Source organism: Nylanderia fulva, unplaced genomic scaffold (assembly GCF_048542155.1).
Source record: "Nylanderia fulva isolate GAGA-0341 unplaced genomic scaffold, ASM4854215v1 Scaffold35, whole genome shotgun sequence".
In the NCBI taxonomy this organism is placed as follows: Eukaryota; Metazoa; Arthropoda; class Insecta; order Hymenoptera; family Formicidae; genus Nylanderia; species Nylanderia fulva.
This window is the reverse complement of record NW_028190422.1, coordinates 690-22,483: the sequence shown is the minus strand read 5'-3', so window position 1 is coordinate 22,483 and position 21,794 is coordinate 690. Positions and strand designations below refer to the sequence as shown.

At 38.1% G+C, this 21,794-nt stretch overlaps 3 protein-coding genes across 8 annotated transcripts in view; 2 read left to right on the top strand and 1 right to left on the bottom strand.

The window, feature by feature from the left end:
• Nucleotides 1-10,158, top strand: part of LOC114935028 (uncharacterized) — a 192,890-nt gene extending 182,732 nt beyond the window's left edge. For 5 of the 6 annotated variants that reach the window (XM_085485245.1, XM_085485249.1, XM_085485247.1 and 2 more), the window contains one exon: nucleotides 1,955-8,612. In XM_085485245.1, the coding sequence (XP_085341371.1) occupies nucleotides 1,955-5,076 (3,122 nt within the window). In that variant the 3' untranslated portion in view covers nucleotides 5,077-8,612. Of the gene's footprint in view, nucleotides 1-1,954; nucleotides 8,613-9,160 lie in introns of those variants that run through there. The other variant, XM_029307783.2, reaches the window with a different exon arrangement.
• Nucleotides 10,159-14,174: 4,016 nt separating this feature from the next.
• Nucleotides 14,175-19,845, top strand: LOC114935007 (focadhesin). Its single transcript, XM_029307750.2, has 9 exons — nucleotides 14,175-14,471; nucleotides 14,549-14,611; nucleotides 14,695-14,849; nucleotides 14,959-15,150; nucleotides 15,352-15,800; nucleotides 15,943-16,827; nucleotides 17,138-18,428; nucleotides 18,507-18,834; nucleotides 19,051-19,845. Exons 1-9 carry the CDS (start codon nucleotides 14,418-14,420, stop codon nucleotides 19,207-19,209), a joined length of 3,576 nt encoding a protein of 1,191 aa, XP_029163583.1. The 5' UTR covers nucleotides 14,175-14,417; the 3' UTR covers nucleotides 19,210-19,845.
• Nucleotides 19,846-19,847: 2 nt separating this feature from the next.
• On the bottom strand, nucleotides 19,848-21,475 carry LOC114935006 (lipid transport auxiliary protein 1). Its single transcript, XM_029307749.2, has 4 exons — nucleotides 21,057-21,475; nucleotides 20,822-20,978; nucleotides 20,546-20,765; nucleotides 19,848-20,341 (listed from the first exon to the last, which is right to left on the bottom strand). The coding sequence occupies exons 1-4, from the start codon at nucleotides 21,213-21,215 to the stop codon at nucleotides 20,149-20,151; spliced, it is 729 nt and encodes a 242-aa protein (XP_029163582.1). The 5' UTR covers nucleotides 21,216-21,475; the 3' UTR covers nucleotides 19,848-20,148.
• Nucleotides 21,476-21,794: the final 319 nt, after the last annotated feature.

Genomic DNA, 21,794 nt, shown 5'->3' with positions numbered 1-21,794 from the left:
TCTCTTTGTGTGTGTGTGTGTGTGTTTGTGTATGTCCGCCTCTTTATTTTCTCCTCGACTGCCCCGCTGTTTCGTCCCTTTATTTCTGGTCTCGATTCACATCGTGGAGGAAACAAGCTTCGATGCAAACACCGCGAGCTCGTTTCAACGATCTTCCCCGAACATTCTCATTCCGTAGGAGGTATCTATTTTTAAACGGTGCTTTTCTCGTGAGAGACGTGGGTCGCGTCTCAAAGAAAAATTAATTCAAACGAGCGCGATGAAAAGAAAAAACCTATTTGTCAAATCTTCACCGTAAGAAACTGAATTTTATTTCTGCATCGCTTCGTTATCGCACAAATTTTTAATAGTTTCGCTATCATTTTACAGAGAGACCGCGCTTTCCTTGTCTTGTAGAATTTTATTCTCCTTGATAATTACCTTGATAATTAATTGAAAACACATTTACGCGTTGTGCGAGAGAAACTTTCTAAGAAATCGCACTTTCTAAGAAAAACAATTTTCAAATAAAACTTTTTCTTCCACTTATTGATAGAGAACACATTGTTTATTTCACATACATCCTGTACGTTCTGCACAGCTTTGACATTTAAATCTGGTGCGACACACCCCATGGAGGCGATTCGATTTGCGTCGGGTCGACTTTAGCTATTACGCGAACGCGAAAGTGATTTAGCCGCACACTATGTATGAAAGACGAGAATTTCGCGGCTGGAAACACCTGCAGCATTTATCGTCGGGATCACCTGCGAGACGCTGCAAGTTTTCTTGCACGTGCACGGTCGAGATATTTTCAATTAACGATGCTGATCGTGCAGGAACGAAGAACATGCCGAGGAGAAAAGGGGAGACAACACGAACTGCGAGTTAGTTCGTCAGCGGGTTGCCATGAAACTTATTAATGAAACTGCTCTAAGAGTTTAAACCGTCGTATTTTAAGAACGGTTTTTTCTTCGTCATAACTTTTGCATTGTTCCATCAGCAAAACAACACATATACCTACGTTTCTTCGTCCAAGATTTGTTATTTTTCTTCATCTACTTCTTTAGATTGAAAATAAATTGAATTTTGTGCGTCGCGACAAAATTATTTTCTAAATTATTGACAAACAAGAAATGCACTAATAATTCCTTCTATAGATTCTTTCTATAGAGAAAATATTTCATTGTTTCTATATATTTTTATATTTTATATATTTACCAGAACAAGTACGCACTATTCGTGCGCTATTCTTCAATTTTGTATTAAAAAAAATGATTTTTTTTTAAAATAATAGAGTTTAAACTCGATTAATACTTTTTAATAGAAATCAGCTGATAACTGTCAAAAATATTAATCAAATTTAAAGTATTGTAGCATATTATTTGAAATGTATTATAATTTTAATTTTTATAACATATCATTATTTCAAAATTTAATTAGCAAATTAACAATTTAATCAGCTGATTTCTGTCAAAAAATATTATTGAATCGTTAATTTGCTAATTATACTTTCAAATAATATATTAAAGTATCATCCGCAATTAACACTTTTTGACAGAAATCAGCTGATAACTATCAAAAATATATACAAATATAAATTGAGTTTTTTACTGCAACAATAAAATATTATTTGTGGAAAACTTGGTATAGAGATTCTAAAAATACAATTTTTTAAGCGTATAATGTGTGCTCTATGTGTGGAGTACTTGAAGAATGCATTATGTCCCTTTGATAAAGAACCACAGAAGTATATAATAGTCAATGAGATATACATATCTTATTTACTTGTACAATGGATATTTTCAACATCAACAGAGATTAAAGATATCAAACATGATTGTCAAGTGTATTACATTAGATAGCTCTAAAGGCTATCAGAAGATAATTATTAAAGTAGAATACTAAAGAAGAAGTCTCGCCTCTAATAATCTTCGAGTATTACTATTTGAAACATTTTCTCTCTCTGTTGCAGGTGTATTAGTGGTAAACGTTACGTGGCGAGGTAAAACGTACGTAGGGACGTTGCTGGACTGCACGCGTCACGATTGGGCGCCACCTCGTTTCTGCGACTCGCCGACCAGCGACCTGGACGCTCGCACACCCAAGGGACGCGGTAAACGCGGCCGCGCCGCGGCCAACTCCACGCCCGGCAACGACCTGAGCAACTTCACGGAGACGAGAAGTTCCGTGCACAGTAAACTCCGCAATGGCGGCAAAGGTCGTCGGGGCGCTCAGGGTTCACCCGCTGCCAGTCCGAGTCCAGCGGCGTTCGTGCCACCACGGCCAGATCCGGCGGCGAAGCGGAAGTCACGCGGACCGGAAGAGGAACAGGACAAGAATAAACGACGGGCGCCACCGCCTACGCCGCCTAGCGGTTCGCCGCCCGCCAGTCCGGTTTTGCTCGAATGTCCCGAGCCGAACTGTAGTAAAAAGTACAAACACATCAACGGACTCAAGTATCATCAGAGTCACGCGCACGGCACTGCCGATGACGACGACACCAAGGAGGGTATAACAAGTATGTCGGAGAACGACGAGAGCAACATCGAGGCGCCGAGTCCAGCTACGCCGGTGAAATCGCCAGCGGACAAACCCGAGGGTACGCCGGTGAGAGCGACGAGTCCACCGGCTGCAGGATTGCCGCCGGAAACGCCGCCTCCGCCCCCGAGGGTGCCGTCACCCAGTATAGAACCACCTACGCCTGTGCTCGCGGATAAAAATATCGTGAAGCCCGGCGTGTTGAGGTTCGGTCAGGACGATCTGCCAGCGCCTACTTCCACGGCACCCTCGTCGAGAGTGCAACAACAGTCGGTGCAACAGCAGCAACAGCAGCAGCAGAGTCAAGCGTCGTTAGGCTCGTCGAATCCGCCCCAGAGTCCTAGCCCGCATCCCAGTCAGTCTCCCAGGCCTGTGCCTTCACCGCATCCGAGCACGAATATCCCCCAGCCCCTCAACATACCGCAACCGCCACAGCCGTCTCAGATGCAGCAGTCGCATCAGTCGCAGAATCCGCTTCTGCAACAGGCGCAGCAAACGTTGCAGCAGGTCGGTCAACCACCGCAACAACAGTTGCAGTCCAGCGTCGTTGGCAGTCAGCAGCAACAACAGCAAATGCAGTCTTCGGTTCAACAGCAATTACCTCCGGCGCATCAATTACAGTCGGTGTCGCATCCTCTGTCGGCTCAGCTGGGCCAACCCGCGCAGGCTCATGTTGTACAAACGGCCGGGTTGCAGCAGCAACAGGCCAGTCTACAGAGCATAGCCAGTCAGCATCCGGGTCTGCAGAATCTAGCGAGTCAGGTATCGCAGCAGGCGGCGGGCCTGCAAACGGCACCGCCACCGCCGGGTCATCCGGGTCAAGGTGTACAGTCGCATCTGCAGCAATACCCGTTGCACGCGGCGAAGATGCCACAGTTCAAGGTGAAGCCTACGGCGGCGCTGATGCCAGAGCAAGACAAAAACAAGTCGAGCACCGACGCGCGTGTTTCCAAGCCACAGAGCTACAAGAAGAAATCGCGAAAGTCACCTGGCGGCAGCCCGCATCCGTCGCCGCTTGAAGCGCCGATTGTTGATTCGGCGCGCGACGATGTACAGAGTCCAGCCTACTCGGATATATCGGACGATGCGGCGCCAGTGCTCGAGGCCGAACCGGCAGACAAATCCAAGCAGAGCCAAGAGAAGGACAACAAGGCCACGGCACCGGCGCATTTGCCTGCCCACTTCAGTATGTACCCGTATTACGGTCAGCCGCCTTATTTGGTACCCAGCGTACCAGATAGCAAGCCGGTGGTGGACCAGAAGCCGAGCGATCTTACGCCCAAGCAGGAGATCAAACCGCTCAATATACCGCAGATGCCTTCGATGGCGAATTTACAAAGTGTCGTATCGGAGAAGGAGAAGAAGGAACTGAGTCAGCCGGTGCCACAACCGCAACAGCAGCCGCATTATTATGGTGCTTATGGCGGTTATATACCGCCCGGCTATCCCTACCAACCTCCACAACCAGTTTCGCAGCAGCAGCAACAGCAACAACAGCAGAGTCAGCAGTCGCAGGATCAGGAGCCGCATGAGCAGAAAGTCAAGATTAAGCAGGAACCACAGCCGCAGCCGAGCCTAAAAGACAAACAACACGAGAACCATCAAATACTTAAGGAGAGTATCGAGATGAAGAGTCAGATGAGTCCGTACCACGTCTATCACGGCTCGCAGAGTCAACGAGCGGCACCGCCGCCGCCTCCACCGGGACCAGTTCAGGACGATAGGAGGTATTACCTATACCCGGGTGAGCAAAGAAGGAAAGAGGAATCGAGTAAGCAGAGTCAACAGGCGAAGGCGCCACCGCCTAGTCCGAAACATCAGCCGAAGCAAGAGAAACCACAGGATCTCGGCAAGAACGAGGATTCTAAGAGCAAGCAGGAAGGCGTAAAACCAACGATGGAGACTCAGGGACCGCCGCCACCACCTACCTCGCAGTTCACCACTTACATCCATCACGGTTACATGACAAGTCCGCAGCATTACGGCGGGCTGCCGTTCGATCCGGGTCACGCGGTGTATCGCGGCCTTGGTCCTATGCTCGTGCCTGGCCCTTATTCAAGTAACCCCTATCTTCATCAACTACCTAGGTATCATGCACCAGAAGATCTCAGTCGACCGCCCGGCGGCAAGGCTTTAGATCTGCTTCAACATCACGCTAATCAGTATTATTCAGCGCACAAGATACACGAGCTACAAGAGCGCGCACAAGCGCTCAAGTCACCGACGCCTAAAACGTCCGCGGCGTCTGCCAGTCCATCTTCAGCAGGTCCGACACCCGCCCGACCTCCCAGTGGTCCACCCACGTCAGTCGCGGGCCCGGGCCCTCCGCCGGGTCAAGGTCAACAACCGTCCGGCAAGCAGCAGGGTCAGCCAGGTAGTCAGCAGCAGCAGGGTGCAGTGGATGCCAGCGGCGGTAATCTCGGCAAGGACAATAGGTCACCGCCGCCGCAGCGGCACGTGCACACGCATCATCACACTCACGTGGGCTTGGGCTATCCCTTGTTGACAGGACAGTACCCCGCTCCCTACGGAGGTAAGCCTCTCGTCAGACCCTGACAGTAAGGCGACCCGCGGGACCCAACGAAGCGAGAACAAGAGAGAACCGTGAGAAAGCGCAACGCATGCGTGCGTTGAGACAACTGTTCGTCTGTGTAATTCCAATCGTTGATGTCGATGCGTATCGATAAGCGTGATAAAAGGTGCCGTCGAGCGTCTTGCGACTGATGCATTTTTGCGAATAGTGAAAGTGGCTGAGACGTATCAGCGCAACGGGACACATTTTTAGGATTGTGCGTTTTAAACTCTTTGATAGTGCGGAGCGACTTGCGATTGACTTAACTGCACAATCATCCTGACGTTGGCTCGGTATTCGTAGGTTTTTATTCAATCCGATTTTGGATTCTTCGAAATGACACTTCATGAACGAATTCATAGCCGGCCTCTTAGGAAGCACTTTTAAGTGAACTACGCGATTGCGATTGTAATTGCGTTTTAAAATATGTACGCATGTTCTCGGTTTAAGATAAAAATTGCAGGACAGTACGAAAAGACTAACAATGAATAATAAAGGGCGAATGGCCGCTTTTAGTTTTCGGGAGGAATCCGGATGACTTGTCATCCGACAAAAAACGGGTAAACTCGGCTAGGTATTAGAGCCTGAGTGTGTCTAAACCGTACACCATATTGGTGCATTAAAAAAAATGAAAAGAATGAAAAAGAAAAGAGAAAATGCGAATTCTGATGTGCAACAAGGAACTCGCGGTAGAAGATGTCTCCGTTTGAGAGTTGATCTGCGCGCCGAGTCTCCGCCTCGAGGTACTATTTTATTATCAGACCAATAAGAGATGCATTTCTTCTTTTTGTACAAAGGAAAGAAAAATTACAGTTGAAAAACAATTTTTTTTTTATCGAACCTCGTCTATTGTAGTGGATCCCGCCTATTGAGGACCCAAATGTCGCTTGTAAATAATTTATCCTCGATTGTACATTCTGCGGACGCGAAAAACAAGCGGCCCAGTTCGCTCGCGTGTAGTGTTGCATTTTGTTTTTTATTTATATACCGGGCATCACGCACGCGCGCGCGTTTTCTGCATTGCAGACAGTGAATTTAGAATAATTAATTATTGTCGAACTTGTTTTAATAAAAATTTATTTTTAATATTGATCATATTTTTCTTAAATTGAGAATTTATATTTCTAATTTAGATGAAAATAAAGATTTAATTTATACATCTTTTTTATCTCATATATATATTTACATCGAAAATCATTTAATTTTCAAATAGCCTTATAACACGAAAAAAAAGTGTTGAAATGATATTACGCTTATCATAGTCGTCAGTATCTGCAGTCGAGAGAAAACGCGCGACGTCTAAAACACCCTGTATATTTATACATATGTACGAGTCTCGTATATATAGCGACGAACTGAATATTTTGGAAATATTGAAGTATAAGTGCGGTCGTGTGTTGTGTAAATTAGCCGTGTATAAGCTGTGTACCACAAGTAGGGCGCAAGTAGGAATTAGACATATAGTTCAGACTGTGATAATTATTTATCGTGCTTCTCTTTCCGGAACGGGAAAAGAAAAGGTAACAGGATCTTTTACGTGGACGAGAGATCACCATCCAGTTCCGGGTGATGCACTCGCGTGTAAATTGTAATCTACAACGATGTCATCGAATTTGTTAGGAATATCGATGCTAGTTTGTCAGATTGATTGCGATATATACGTGAGAAAAGTGCAGTTTCTAATGGAATACTGCGAATTAAAAAAGTCTATGTGCCAGAAACACAAGATTGAACAATGTAGTTTGAAGCAAGATGAGAAAAGCAGTACTTAACTACTTGCACTGAAATGACGTGCTGGAATGCATACATGGCCTTTCTGCTCCCTAATAACATGTCATACGTTTTCTCTTTGCATTTTGTAATAACATGTACAATTTGTATGAAATCTTAGTAGAAATATGCTATAGTTCACTATGAAAGTTTATAGTTGTGCGTGGTTAATTAATATTCAGTGCGAATGGTTAAATAAATAGTTACATAAAATTTAATTATTTTAGGTTTCAAGGGTACGAAGTGTCGAATACAGCTTTATCGAGTTTTAGTATTAAATATTATTTTCAATATGTTTTGTGTTTTGTTGGCACTTGGATTCTTTTTAATTTGTAGTATCTATTTTCTATCCTCGTGAACGCGATGTGTATTCGCGTTCATTATCCTTGTATCTTTCATTTAGACGTCGGTAGTCTTCCACAAAAGCTTCTTTTGCAGCAAAACAGCCATCAAGACTTTATAGTTTCCCAATGCGATTTTTACGTTTAGTCGCTGAGACGAGTGATTGCGATTTCTGTTATAAGAGCGTCGTTTGCGATTCGTAAGAATGTTTGTCTTTTATTATCTGGATACAAATGCAAAGTATCTTTGACACACTAATTCTCGATGATGATTTCATGGATAAATCGCAATTAATTAAACCTTTAGAAAGCGATATATTTCCTTATTTCGTCGATAATCTTTCTTTCTTTTTGTGCTTCAGGGATCAGAGTACAAATGATACGTCTATCGAAAATGATAGAAATATGATACAATGTTTTATCTTACAATATACACATATACACACACACACACACACACACATATATACAAATATGTATGCAAATATATATTCTATATATATACATATATTACATATATTATATATATATATATATTACATATATATAAATTATATATATATATGTGTATATATATAAGATATAAATATATGTAAAAAAACAAGAAATAAGGAACAATATGTATTTTTAGATTTTGTCTAAAATTCTAATTTCTCTCTGGATAAATTTACTTAACAAGATTTACATTTAATATTTTCACATTTGGTTTTATGTTCTCAAAGATTTTATGTACATATATTACTTTGCTACTACAATGTCTCGCATAACAACGCTCTTGTACGCAGAAAAACGATTACCAATCAGCGAACTTAATCGACCAAGTCTACGCTTACGGAGCCAACACTGCCAGGACTTTCGCGTGAACGAGGGAAGTCCGCAACCATGCTAGGGAAATGCATTATAGGCGCGAATCCGCTGTGAGACAGAAGTAAAAGGGAGAAAGGGAAATGGAGAGAGAAACAATTACTTAGGTACACGCCACTTTATGCTTTCCCACCACTCTTCACACACATATCCATCGTCATTTTTCCTCGTAGCTCGGTGTTTTAGATATCTCGAAATTACGGGTTTCTCCTCGAATGCCACCGAGCTCGAGGACGATGCGTTTCCTAAAGGATTGCGCTTGCACGTTAACGATTGTCTCGAAGAGCCTTACATGTGATTTTTTCACATCCATGAAAGTCTAATTTCTGCTGCGTTTTAAATATTATAATTTTATCAAGTGTAAGAATTACTTGTTAGGATTTAGGGACATTTATAGTGACATCGAACAGTTTGCAAAAGATCAGTGTAAAAACTAGAACGTCCAATATGTATTAGTGATACTATGTGGGTTTGTTTAGTTAGCACACAAGAAAAGTTTTATTTTTATATCTAAAAATAATTTTTTTCTCGAGAACTACAATATTTTTATTTCTTTCGTTGTGCTTTTACAGTATTTCATTATTCTACAATAATTAGAATATAATTTCTATTGAATTCGTATATTTGAATCTGTGAATCATCTCACTTATATTAAGATGTTACAAACAACTGATGATATATCAATAATACTTATTAATTATTTCTATCATTTTCATTTTTATATAATAATTGATATTTTCTTATTTCCTAGCTCAAAAAGGTAGCAACAAATATCGTATTTCAATATTTCATTTCTCGGTCTGTATTGAATGTCACAATTTTGTGTTGCGTAATATAAACAAATTGCATAAGGTGCACTTGCTTATTTTCTCAGCTAGTGGTTAATCTCGGTCTCTCCTTCGGCTCCTCCCTTTCAATAGAAACCGAAACGCATTTCGAATAAAATTTTGAAAATCCCGAGTGCCGCGGGTCGCCATCGTTTCGAACAACCAACAGCAACAGCTGGATATGCAAATGCGCGCGTTCAGTAGGCGCTTGAGGAGTGATCGTGACGAAACATTAATGGCCTGCTGTCTCTCTGTGTGTGTTGCAGCGGCAGTGCTGGCGAGTCAGCAGGCCGCCGCGGTAGCCGCCTCGGTGATCTCGCCATTCCCGCCCAAGTGACCCGCGGCCCCCGCCTCCGTCTTACCCGGCGGAAGCGCCGGAGGCAGCTCCGCCGCACAGGTCCACCACACGCATCCGGCGGCGACGAACGGCGCGCCTGGTGCGGGACACCCGCACGGCACTGCCGCCAGCAGGCAACCGTAGGAGGCATGGACACGAATGGAGCCAATGAGTCGATACGACTGACAAGCCAGGGTACCGTGTCTATGTTCCACGTTGTTGGCTGGCTTGGGCGTCGAGTAAAGAAGGTGACGACCGGATTAGGACCAAGATGTTATAGTAGAGAGACGCCGAGTGTCGTCCGATCGAGACTGTGAATCCTGGAAAAGATAATTGAGATGTTAAAACAACGAGATGACTGATACGACGAGATGGATTCTATTGTTCTTCTCTTCAACAACGGCGCAAGTACTAGGGATTGAAGATTAAGTGGAGAATTCAAGGAGCTAGGTGTTAGGAACAATAACAATGATGTAGTAGGAGATGTAGAGGAGGACTGACGTACTGTTCCTTCTTGTGCTGTGTGTTAACTCGCTTTCTTGATAACGTTAATTGAAAGTTTAGAAGATGATATGGATGTCGTAAATGGTATTATCCATGTTCTCTCCACAAACTAGAGATTTGACATTAATCGAGATGCTGTTAAGGACTGATGGTGAATCATGACTATTTGACGATGTTGAGACGTTTAGATGAAATCACACTCGTGAATTATTCGGACGATAGAGAAAATCACGACTTTCCAAATTAGGTGAACCAAACACACGAAAAATATACATATATCGAATTTGAAATAACATGAATGATAAGAGACTGAACTCGATTCGACGCACAAATACGATGTCCACTTCTCGGACTATATCTCGGCGGTTCACGTTGTTGAACTGATCATGATAGGTTTGACGAGACGATCGTTAACGAGCAATCCTTCGGCGAGACAAAAAGTGTATCGATGCTCGCGCGACGAGAGAACGAGTTTTCTCCTTCACGCGTTTTATTCCAGCAATGCCCCCACGTCCCGCTGAATTCGCAATCTTTGCATAGACAAAACCAGCTCGCTGAAATTATCCTTCTCCTTGTACATACTTGTATATCTTAAAAATACGCGCCGCGTAGTGTACAGATGCCTACGGCTAGTGTAAGAATAACAAGATTGGAGATTCGATCTTATCCCGAAGGTCGAGATCTCCGATAGATTTCCGAAAGTAACGCCCTGTCTCGCAAGATGAGCGTTCCACGAGAAGGGATCGAGCGAGAGTTGCCTCGTTTCGGTGTAGACTGAGTTAGGCTCGGTGCCACCCAAGTTGCGCTGACTCCTCGTTGACGTCTGTCTGATTTCCTGGTATAAGCTCGGTCTTTCCTTTGCTTTCTAGTGCCTAGTCTTAGATGGATATTCTGATCTAGATAAGACGGTAGTTCAGAAAGAAACGGAGAGAGAATTGCTGATCCAGCAAAATAATTGATTAAGAAGTAGAGACCTTCGTATTCGAAGTTAACATGATAGATAAAGAAGAGTCTATATATTACACAATACATATATATAGATCTGAATCGCGGGACGAGGCGTGAGAGACATATGTGACAACTGTCACGAGGAGTCAGACATCTCGTTAGACTGAAACACGCGAAGACAGACAGTGGACTGCCTTCGCGTTTACGGGGCCGTGCTGGCAAAAAAAATTACGAAAAGCGTGGATTTAATGCGTGCTAGCGCGGCTCTACCCCCGACTCTCAGATTCGAGCGTATATGTGTTTGTCGAGGCGATGTGATGGAGTTTTTATCGAACGTAGAAACTTAGGAGAGCGAGAGAGCGAAGCGCGTATGTGTGCGTGCGTGTAAAAGAGAGGAGAAAACAAATATTGCACTCGTATATAAGGATACACACGAGATGAGAAAGAGTAGTAGCGAATCGCGTGAGTCGACTGCCTTGTACAAGCATAATGTGTGCGTGCGCGATGTTTCCGCGATGTACGGTAAATCCGTGTCAATGTATTTTATTGTAAAGAAAGACGATTGTAAGAATTATATACGCGACCGCAAATTTCGATTTTTGTAGAGAAAAATTGTATAACTTGCTGATAAACTATCTCTTAGGGGAACAGAGAATCCGTGATCTGTGCGATCGATCATTCGAATGCCGATTAAAGTGACTAGAAATCTCGTCTTTGCGAGGCGAACGTGTGGTTGATAAAAGACGTATGTCGAGAACAAGACGAGAAAGATTTAAAAAAAGAGACTTGTGTAATGCGATGATTCTAAATAATTAAATGGCGTTAAGTGACTGTAAATTTGATGCTAGAACGCTATTTGTTTAAAATAATGGTAGCCAGCGATGTATGCAAACGTTAGGGAAACAAGGGAGAGATGGAGAAGGGGGACACGAGCTAGATCCAAAGAATGGATAAATAAAAACAGCGAGACGTATATTGCGCATATGCAACTATATATATATATGTATGTATAAACTCTATATAATATTTGTTCAGTAACGACTATCGTCATCCACTTTATATATATATATATATATATATATATATATATATATTTATATTATACGATTTATTGAGATTATTAATTATATTATTTTATTACTATTGTCAATGTGTGACGTAAGATAGAAGATAGAAAGAGAAACAGAGAAAAATGCGGCGGTGAAAAATTTTATCAGGCAATGTTTGCAAATGCCAAATCAAAAGATATGATATGAAAACGATTGATGATGCGTTTCTCGCAGCACAACAGAGCAAAACATATTTAATAAAATGAAAAAAATGAAGGAAAAGAGTGGTAAAACGCAATGCAATCACTTTGTCGAATATATGAACGAAATCGCGATAAAGAAATGCGCACTTGCGAGAGCGAAAAAGCGTGCGCGTGTATGCTTAATGTATGTGTGTATGTGTGAAAGAGTGAATGAAAGAAATTTTAAAAAAAGTATGATCCGCCTCAGTTTTAGTGAGGTGTCCAGCGGACAAAGGGGTGGGCTTTAAAAGAAATAAATGCTGGTGCTGCGCTGCGATTTTTATAAAAAGAAGAGGCAAATAATATAAAAAGAGAAAGGAAACCGAACAAGAAAGAGAGAGAGTACATGAAAAGATAAAGATCAAGGAGCCCGATTCTTCGGAATCTTCGCAAACATAAAAAAAAAAAAAAAAAAAAACGAAGAAGGAAGAAAAGAAAGAAAAGAGAAACACGCAGAGAGATAGCCTGAGTACCTGGACCCTGCCCTGGTGAAGAATAAGAGTGAAAGAAAGAATGCGCCGCAATGTTTCGCTCGATTGTACAGGCTGTAAAATGTATTCGCTTTTAATAAGAAAGAAAAAAAAAGAATTTTAATATAGATCGTTAATCAATAATTAGAAGAATATATATATATAGAAAGAGAAGAGAGAAAAAGAGAGAAAAAAGGAGTTATCGTCTCCGAATTGTAGCCCTCGTAATCAGAAAGCTTTATATTGCATCCACACTCGAATCATACCGGAAGACGGGTTGGTTACAATTTTATGGTTCAAGCAAACGTGTTCCCCCTATTCTCCCGGCTATCTCCGCTTTATTCGGCAGAAACGAGAATTCCCTTGAGACGCGCAACTCGCTACCCATGTGTAATAGTGAATGAATGTAATTAGTAATTGGAGACAACCTCCGTCTATCCTAAGGATACGATATTGTAGCGAGTACTACGCATATTTGCTAGGACGTTGCATAATCACGTATCATAGGAGAAAGAGGAAGAGAGAGAGAGAGAGAAAGATAATACGAAAGAAAGAACTAGAATAAGTGCAAGAATGTATGCGTGTATGTGTGCATGTGTGTAAAAGAAGAATGAAAGATATGTATAAGAATGAATGTGGTCAACGATAAGAACTGAGTACATAACATAATAAACAAGGACCCTTATTCTCGTCTCCTTTTTTTAGAATGATAAAAATAGTGACTCGTTACGCTTTATATATTATACATCTCGAGTATATATGAATATACGAGTAAACATAACGTACAGAAGCAGATACGAAAGAAAAAAAAACATGCAGGCATCTTGTCGTTAAATTGTAAGATATTGTGTTCAAACTCCAGAATGTACTCTGAATCCCCCTTCCTCAGACTACTATATATTAAATATATTGTGCACTATGCTCCGACACTTGTCCATATAAATAAATATATTGAAAAATCTCAAAATTTCTCTCTATTATTTTACGCTACCTTTGCAATTCAAAATTTTGTTCCTTATTCATCCTCTGTTCAAGAAATTTTTTTAAATCTAAAAATAAAGTAAAAGATGTAGAAATACATATATTATTAAGTAAACTCTTTTTATTTAATTTTTATACGTCAAATGTAATACTAATAAATAATAAATTGGCTAAACGATACAAATAAATAATAAAGAAAGTTCTCAATGTAAAGTATAAATTAGAAATGCGCAGAAATTTAATTTTTTAAGTTAAACACGTGCTTTTTTTCTTTATTTCATGTATTATTTAATAATTACAATTACAAATTCCCAACTTGAAAGAAAGGTTTTTGTCAATAAAAGTAAATTATATATTGATAAATATAAATATACATGTCATTTTCAATTTTAAAAATTTATCAATATTATTTATCTCTTCGCGAAATTATTTAATTAATTCGGACGAATTTTATTGCACGTCAATTGCATCACCGGTAATATTTATCTGTAAATTAATTTAATATACGAAAATAAATTTTTCTCGCGGATTCTGCTAATCAATATGAGTCTTGAGATATTAAATTAAAGACTTTAAATTAAATGAGTTATTAATTGATAGGCCATTAAATGATAAATAAAATTAGTCAAAAATTAGTAGAATTATTATTAAATACATTGTTTTCTGTTTTACTGTGCAATTTATTATAATGTATGTGTATGTATATGTATCATGCTACTGCGCATGCTATTCTTAGATCAAACAGCTGATCTGACAAGATGGCGAGCATCATGTACACATTGTACACAGTATCGCTTAAATTAAGTTGTGTTTATTATTCAACGTGGAAAAGACGGATTTAACATTTCTTAATTAATATACGTTGATCTTATATTTTATGAGTTCACACATATATCCTCGTTTAAGTGTATTCTTATTGCAAAAAATTTTAGACAATTAAGAATAAAGCTTAAAAGCTAAATAATAATTTAATATAGATCACACTAATTACCATGGACGAAATAGATTATAAATTAAGATCACAAAATCCCACTTTAATATCACATGTAAATATCAATAATATTAAATATTGGTTACATATTTATATTAGGAAAACTATTGTTACTCAATTATTTTTCTACAGGCAATATCCAAATTGATTGATACGATCAAGAAAAAGTTAGTAGAAGAAAATGATATTTCAAAGGTGAATAAAAAATTTTAATTTCAATGATAATTATATATGATTAATATAGCTTTGTTTTATTTTTATATATTTTTTCTTTGCAGATAGCAGAATTTAAATTGCTCTCAACTAAATGCAACAGCGATGATTTTATAGTCAGCACATCTGCATGTCAAGCATTGATTGTACTTGTTGAAATTGGATTATGGGATGTTAAATCTGCATTAGCGAACTTTATGGCATGTTTATCTTCTTCAAAGTATGTGCAAGTATCAAACTATCAATAATATAGATATTAGAAAATGATATAGATATTTATATCATCATTAATTTATTATTATTATATTTATTATAATTAAAATTTGCAGAAATTATAATGCCATTACTATAGCTGTGGGTCAACTCTTGATATTGGATTGGAAAATACAAAATGAATGCAGCAAATATACTCTTCAAGCGCCTACGCAGCATCCATTTATCACAATCCTAAGTCAGGAAAAGCTCAGCTGGAGATCTGTATTGAATCAAATAAAACTCATCTTGCATCATCATGATAAACGGTATGTTTTTTATAATATATGTATCAAAATTTGTAAATTTTCATAAACTAGAGATGTTTTTTTTTTCTATTAAAGATTCAAAAAAGTATAATTGGAACAGAATAAATAAAAAGATGAAATATGCTCTATTCATATTTTCCAATTGAAAATAGTAACTATACTTCTATACATATACTAAATTTAAATTTATTCAAATTTTAGTGTTATGGAACAAAGTATAGAGCTATTACGACCTGTATTCATGTATATACTGTGTAATCCGTCCATGGACTTATGCGAGAGCTGCAAACGTGAGACATGGCAACTTGTAATCAAATCTAGTAACACTTTGGATTTACAAGCAGAAATTTTACTCTGGTTGTGTACAAGTCGGATAGATACTTGCATCGATGCGAACTATCGAGTGCTTGAACTCGCCGAAGTATCCTTACTGAAAGGAGATGAAGAATATTGCACGACTCTGATACCTTTAATCGCGTCTTTGATAATACAGCTTTTGGAATACGGGCATGAACCGGTGCAAAATTTTTGCACAATCTTGGATCTAATGGAACGGTCTCGTGATGATATAGGAAATATCACGATAGCTATGATGACGGAAATAATCTTAATATGTCCCGCAGCTTATTTGCTCAATGTTCTTCAGATATGTAAGTATTTAATAAGACGATATATAAAAGTCAATATATATATATATATAAAAATAATATAATCTAAAATAATATGAAATTATCTCTTCAAAAAGTAGATTTAAAATTTCGCGAGTTGATCTTGATCACTTTTATATTATAGGTGCAATCATCGTGGACAAAATGCCGTGTAACATCATATTATTAAATGCATTAGCTGCATCCCTGTTAAAATGGCTGGCTTATCCATCACTATTGTGTTCTGATGCATTAGCGGTAGCAAAAGAATTATTAATCAGAATAATGTCACAAAAACAAATAGGCAATAGTGACGATATTGTCTCAAACAAAACGCTGCTCATGTTTAGCTACAGCAACAGATATATCCAGTTTTATACAGAACTCATTCGCAGTCTGTATTCTCTGGAAAACGATATTCTGTCATGGTTGGAAAACTTATCACTCGCACCGATCGATCTAAGATACATGTGCAAGCTTATTTTGTGTGGAATCTTCCTATACAGCGACGAAGCCATCGTTGTACAGAAAACCTGCGACATTCTCCTGCAAATAGCGCGGGAGATCAACTCCTTCGCGTCGCACGTTCTATCCCTGTTGTTGCATAAATTAACCAAGTCACGTGATAGTTTTATCTTGAAATATCTGCTGCTAACCGTCCCCGAGTTCGCCATGTCCAAGGAGAACTTGCCGATTGTCATCCACACGTTGGACACGATGTTTAACAGCGGCAAACCGATGAAGTACTTCGCGATCCAGCTCTACACGAAGGCGTTGGAGAAGGAGCCACGTTGCTACCGCTTCATATCCACTGCTCTGATGGATACTATGGAGACTGATCGCAGTTGGCACTCGGACGTGACGTGTGCTCAGGCGATCAAATACATCTGCGAGAACCGACCTGAGCACGGTGAGGAACTTGTACCGTTGCTGTCGCAGATCTTGAATCGCTGCGTCGATTTGAACGGCGGGACTGCTAGCGCACTCGCACTCAATAGCATCTCTGCTTTGTGCAAATCTGCGGTGATAGGTACACATATTTAAATACAATCTATATCTTTAAGGCTCCTGAGTCTTCGCCGCAACCATGTTAGATTTTGACGTCAAAGAAAACACATGTTAAAAATTCTTAGATGCCATTTCAAAATTATCTTTTCATTTAAAAATGGCATCTAAAAAAATTTCAGCCTGTGCTCTCTCGCCTCTGACTCAGGAACCTTAATATATATATATATATATATATATATATATTTTTTTTTAATATATTGTATTACAATTTTATTATTTAATTCTTTTTTATCTTGTTATATAGTTCTTTATAAGACTCTTTTATATGATAGGTATCTACTCCACCTGGCAGGTATTAGCGCCGAAGATGCGCAAGGAAAAACGCACTGTGGTGCTGGAGAGTTTATGCGAGCTCTTTGCGGATATTCCATCGTATCCATTCCGTGCGAGTGACGACTATGATAAATTCATCGTTGACATCGTGACGCTTCTGTGGGATTACGCAATTTGCGAAGACACGAGGGTCGCGGAAGCGGCGTTCAAGGCGTTGAGATCTTACCATCTGGAACGAGTTCCTCTAAGTGCTTTGCCCCTGGACTTTCAATCAGATCTCGTAGTGTCCTGCGCTTATCCCGGAAAGGTAGCCAATGAAGGTGATAAACCCGAAGATGCCTTGCAATACATACCGGGCAGTTGTTGGATTCAGATGTTGAAGAAGGTGAACAAAAACGTTTTGTCGGCAGCTGGAGATCTTTTAATTTTTTATATCGAGGATGAATTGAGCGGCTTTAAGTCGCGAATATACACGTGGCCGCAAGGAGAACCGCAGAACTACAAGTATTTGCCAGAGAGGAGCGTGATAAGGGCTGTTGGCGAATATCTGAGACGAGGCAACAAGGCTGATCTGAGTAATCAGAGAGCTGTGATAGAATGTCTACGCATATTCGCGCATAAATACAAAAAACCATTACCGAATGTAAAGTGGGATTTCTTGAAGGAAACTATGCAGATATCGGAGGAGGCTAAGGAGTACAGTCTATCAATTGTGAGTCGTCACTGTCAAATCTCTGCATCGGCGAAATTGCTCACGGAGAGTTTCCTATCGATGTACACATCCGCATCGGAAGCTGGTCGATTGTTGCTAAATGAGAAACATCTAGTGCTTTACTCGAATCTCGACGAGCTGTGCCAAGCCATTCAACCCAATTCTCTGAAACAATTTCTCGAGACTTCTCTACATTGCATCATTGAGAAAATCTTACTCAATGACGAAAGATCAATCGATTTGTACAATTACATTATGTCTTCGTACATCACCGCTTTGAAAAGCAACGTGATACATATAGGAAACCGCACGTTACTTACCAATATGTTGGAAGAAATATTAGAGAAAGTCGATTTAACATCCAATTATTTCAAGAAATATCTTACAGCCACGATGGAATTATTGGCCAAAGACATCGAAAGAATGACGTCACCTAGCATTTGGTGGGAAGTGACGCCGAAAAAACTGAGGAACGCCATTGCTATTAGAGCTGAAGTATCTTTCAGGGAACTGAATTCTATTAATTCACCACTCACTTGGCTAAATGAACCTATCAATGTGGCTGTGTCTAATCCTGAGTAAATATTAATAATTATAACTATTATAATTTCCAGGTAAAGATTGTCCAATAAAAATAATTTTTTTTCTCTTTACAGGATGCAAAAATATTTGTTAGAAAATATACAAAAAGTGCAAACTAACTTAAGATTGGAGAAATCTTGTGATCTTGGATCCCAAAAAGATTGGATTTTAAATTTTATGAGTCATATTGATGCGCTTATATTGGAGACATCACAAGAAAAAAACAATATAATCTTTTACTGTGATATCTTATTTGTCTCGATCATCTGTTTATCGGGCATGGATTGCTTATTGCCGAAAAAAGAATTACTAATTACTTTGCGAGATGACAGGATAAGATTGTTCCCACAGGCCCTTTCTGTGCTTATTGATCGACAAATGTGGAAGTCCATATCTTGTCAGGTATGTATAAAAATATTTATGCAAAATATTTTAATAAATAAATTACAAGGGGGGAATTTTTAATTATCGTGTTATAATATTTATTAGCTTAAAAAAAATGTTACTTTTACAATATTACAATTGTCGAAATTTTTCGTCGTGTGTGAAATGGACAATACACATATATAATACATAAATATATAATATATATGTATAAATCGTACTGATTTTATTTAGATTATGACATGGCTGAATCACATGAGGACCAGTTCTGTACCTGATGTGTATATATCTGCGTTTCAAAGCGCATTAATCTTATTAAGGCATGAAGAAGACTATAATTTACAGTGGACAAATTACTTATCAGTCAAAACTTATATTCCCACATATAACTAAAAATCTATTTACATAAAATATTTTTATATTAAAAAAGGGAAGATTTTATATTGAAATTGATTTACTTATTTGTATTACACTTAGCCTTACACTTCATTAATAATATTCAATCCTATAATTATAATGAATAATTTATATGTTTTCCTGACAATTTTATTTTCTATACTTTATTGCTATAGAATAATAATTACGAGAAATTCTGATAAGTTCATACACTTGTTAGAGCTATCTTCTTACAGCATAATTAATATCCAATTCGTTAGATAAACATTAAACATTTCAATATTTGAACAGTAAACTGTAGAAAAAGATATGCTAATTCGTCATTGTTGAAAAATATATAAATATTCAAAAGAAAAAACAACTATTATTTTTTATTTTCGATATTTTCTGGAATTATTTAGAGATATGTAAATTTTTTATGCACTGCGTGTGTGCAAATTTTAATAAATCATTTGAGAAGAAGATAATTGAATAATATAATTATGATTAGTCATTATCGACTTAATGTCTTCTACTGTCATCGTCAAAATTACAGATGATACAGTAAACACTTTAAAAAATTGTGTTACTAATTTTCTAATTCGACGACTTATACTGTTTATATACTTGTCAACATAGTAATTTTACAAGCAATGTCTATGCAAAAAATGCGAAAATTTTATTTTATATAAGAGATTAATTTTAGTATAAATATAATAAACAAGTTAAAAAAACAAATATTCGTTGTCTATAAAATATATTATTCAACTAATACTGATATTCAACTTGAATAGAATGTGAAAACCTCTTTTACTTATCACAAAAGTAAAAATGCATTTTAATGATTTTCCTAACTTAATCGGACGTTTCATTCGCATATAATAGTTTCGTAAGATTATTTCAGTACCTACCTACAATTCCTCGTCACATATGTTGTATGTGACGGCACTCATAATGCTACACGGACGTTTCGCTATTGTCTAACGTCATTACTGTTAAAGTATTAGGTCTCGAGCCAGTTAGAATCTGTTCTTCTGGTGGACGCATTCGTGGTTCTAAAATATTTCTCTTTGTCTCCACGTTTTTCTTGATTGGTGTACGACTAGGACTAGACTTTCTACTGCTTGGATATGATTTCAATAAACGCGCCCTATGAATAATAAATCATTTATAAATAATTTTAATAAAATATATTTAATAATATAAATACGTAAAATTAAATATTTTGAGTAAATAATATAAATATTAAATTATATTCTTTTTTTTTCAGCAATATTTAAAACATATTTTGTTAATACTCAGAATTTTTTGTTACAAAGCAAATCAATAAGTAGACATTCTGAATTATACTTACGCATCCATTAATTTTAGAAACAAACGAGTGTATACTTGATATTCCTCGTCACCGAATTCAGTAGGATCATGTCTTGCATGTTCATACAAATCACAGAACTGGTGTATTAAACGCTGACCATTTCCATTTAATGCAGTAGCAAGTGTGGTGAGTAAGTACGCTCTCAGATTCTCTGAAGGATGTCTCTTCAAACAATTGTCATATTTTGTAATCTCCGCTTCTGCAAACACAAATGATATGAAATAGCATCAATACAGCAATACAATGATAACTTACCCAAGGTTTTAACATCGTCAACTGCTTTCAATCTATAATAATGTGGCGGAGCTTGGCCTCCTGGAGTCAAAATGTACCTAGGATCACTAATGAGCTGCGGTTCATATTGGATCCTAGGTATAACTTCAATCCTCCTCTCTATTTCCTTTTTCAAAGACTAAAACATATATTAAATAATAAAACAGTGTATATATAACAGCAGGTTAACCTCAAAATATTAAACTGTGAGACGCACTTTTTTCGCATCGTGTCCTATAGGAATATGAGGACCTCGACGAGATCTCAGAGCAAATCTCATGATTTGTCGTTTCGCGAAAATAAACAGCAATAATATTGTTAAAACGCCCGCTGCTATAAATATCACTATGGTTACACCAGATAATTCTTCTGTCATTTTTAAGCAACAATCAAGGCGATCTGCCTCTGTCAATAATAATTGTCAACAGGCACCAATTTTTATAAGAAAATTATGTATTTACATCAGAATAGCGTGATATAAACTATGACTCAAACTTTCGAATGGAAACATTTCCAATCAGCTGATCGGCACACGAAGTCACTGATCTCACGCGCATCTCCCCAAAGTGTAGGCAAAACGTCAAAAATAATAATTTATCGCGCTACGCATTTACACACACACAAATATATATATTTTTTTTATTAAACTAGATAACACAAGCGCGCCCTTCGCGCGCGCCAAACAAATTATTAAATTATAACGCATAATAGAAATTCAAAAATACTTATTTATTGTACATAGTAAAATTTCGGCGAATAAAAATTTAAAACATAATGAAAATTCAAAAATTAGAATTAGGTACACAATAAAAATTCAAAAATAAAATTATGTACATATAAAAATTCAGCAAATTAAAAATATTTACATAAAACAAATACGACAAATTAAAATTATATTACATAATAGAAATTGAACAAATTACAATTATTTTGATAAAGAAAATACGGTGAATTA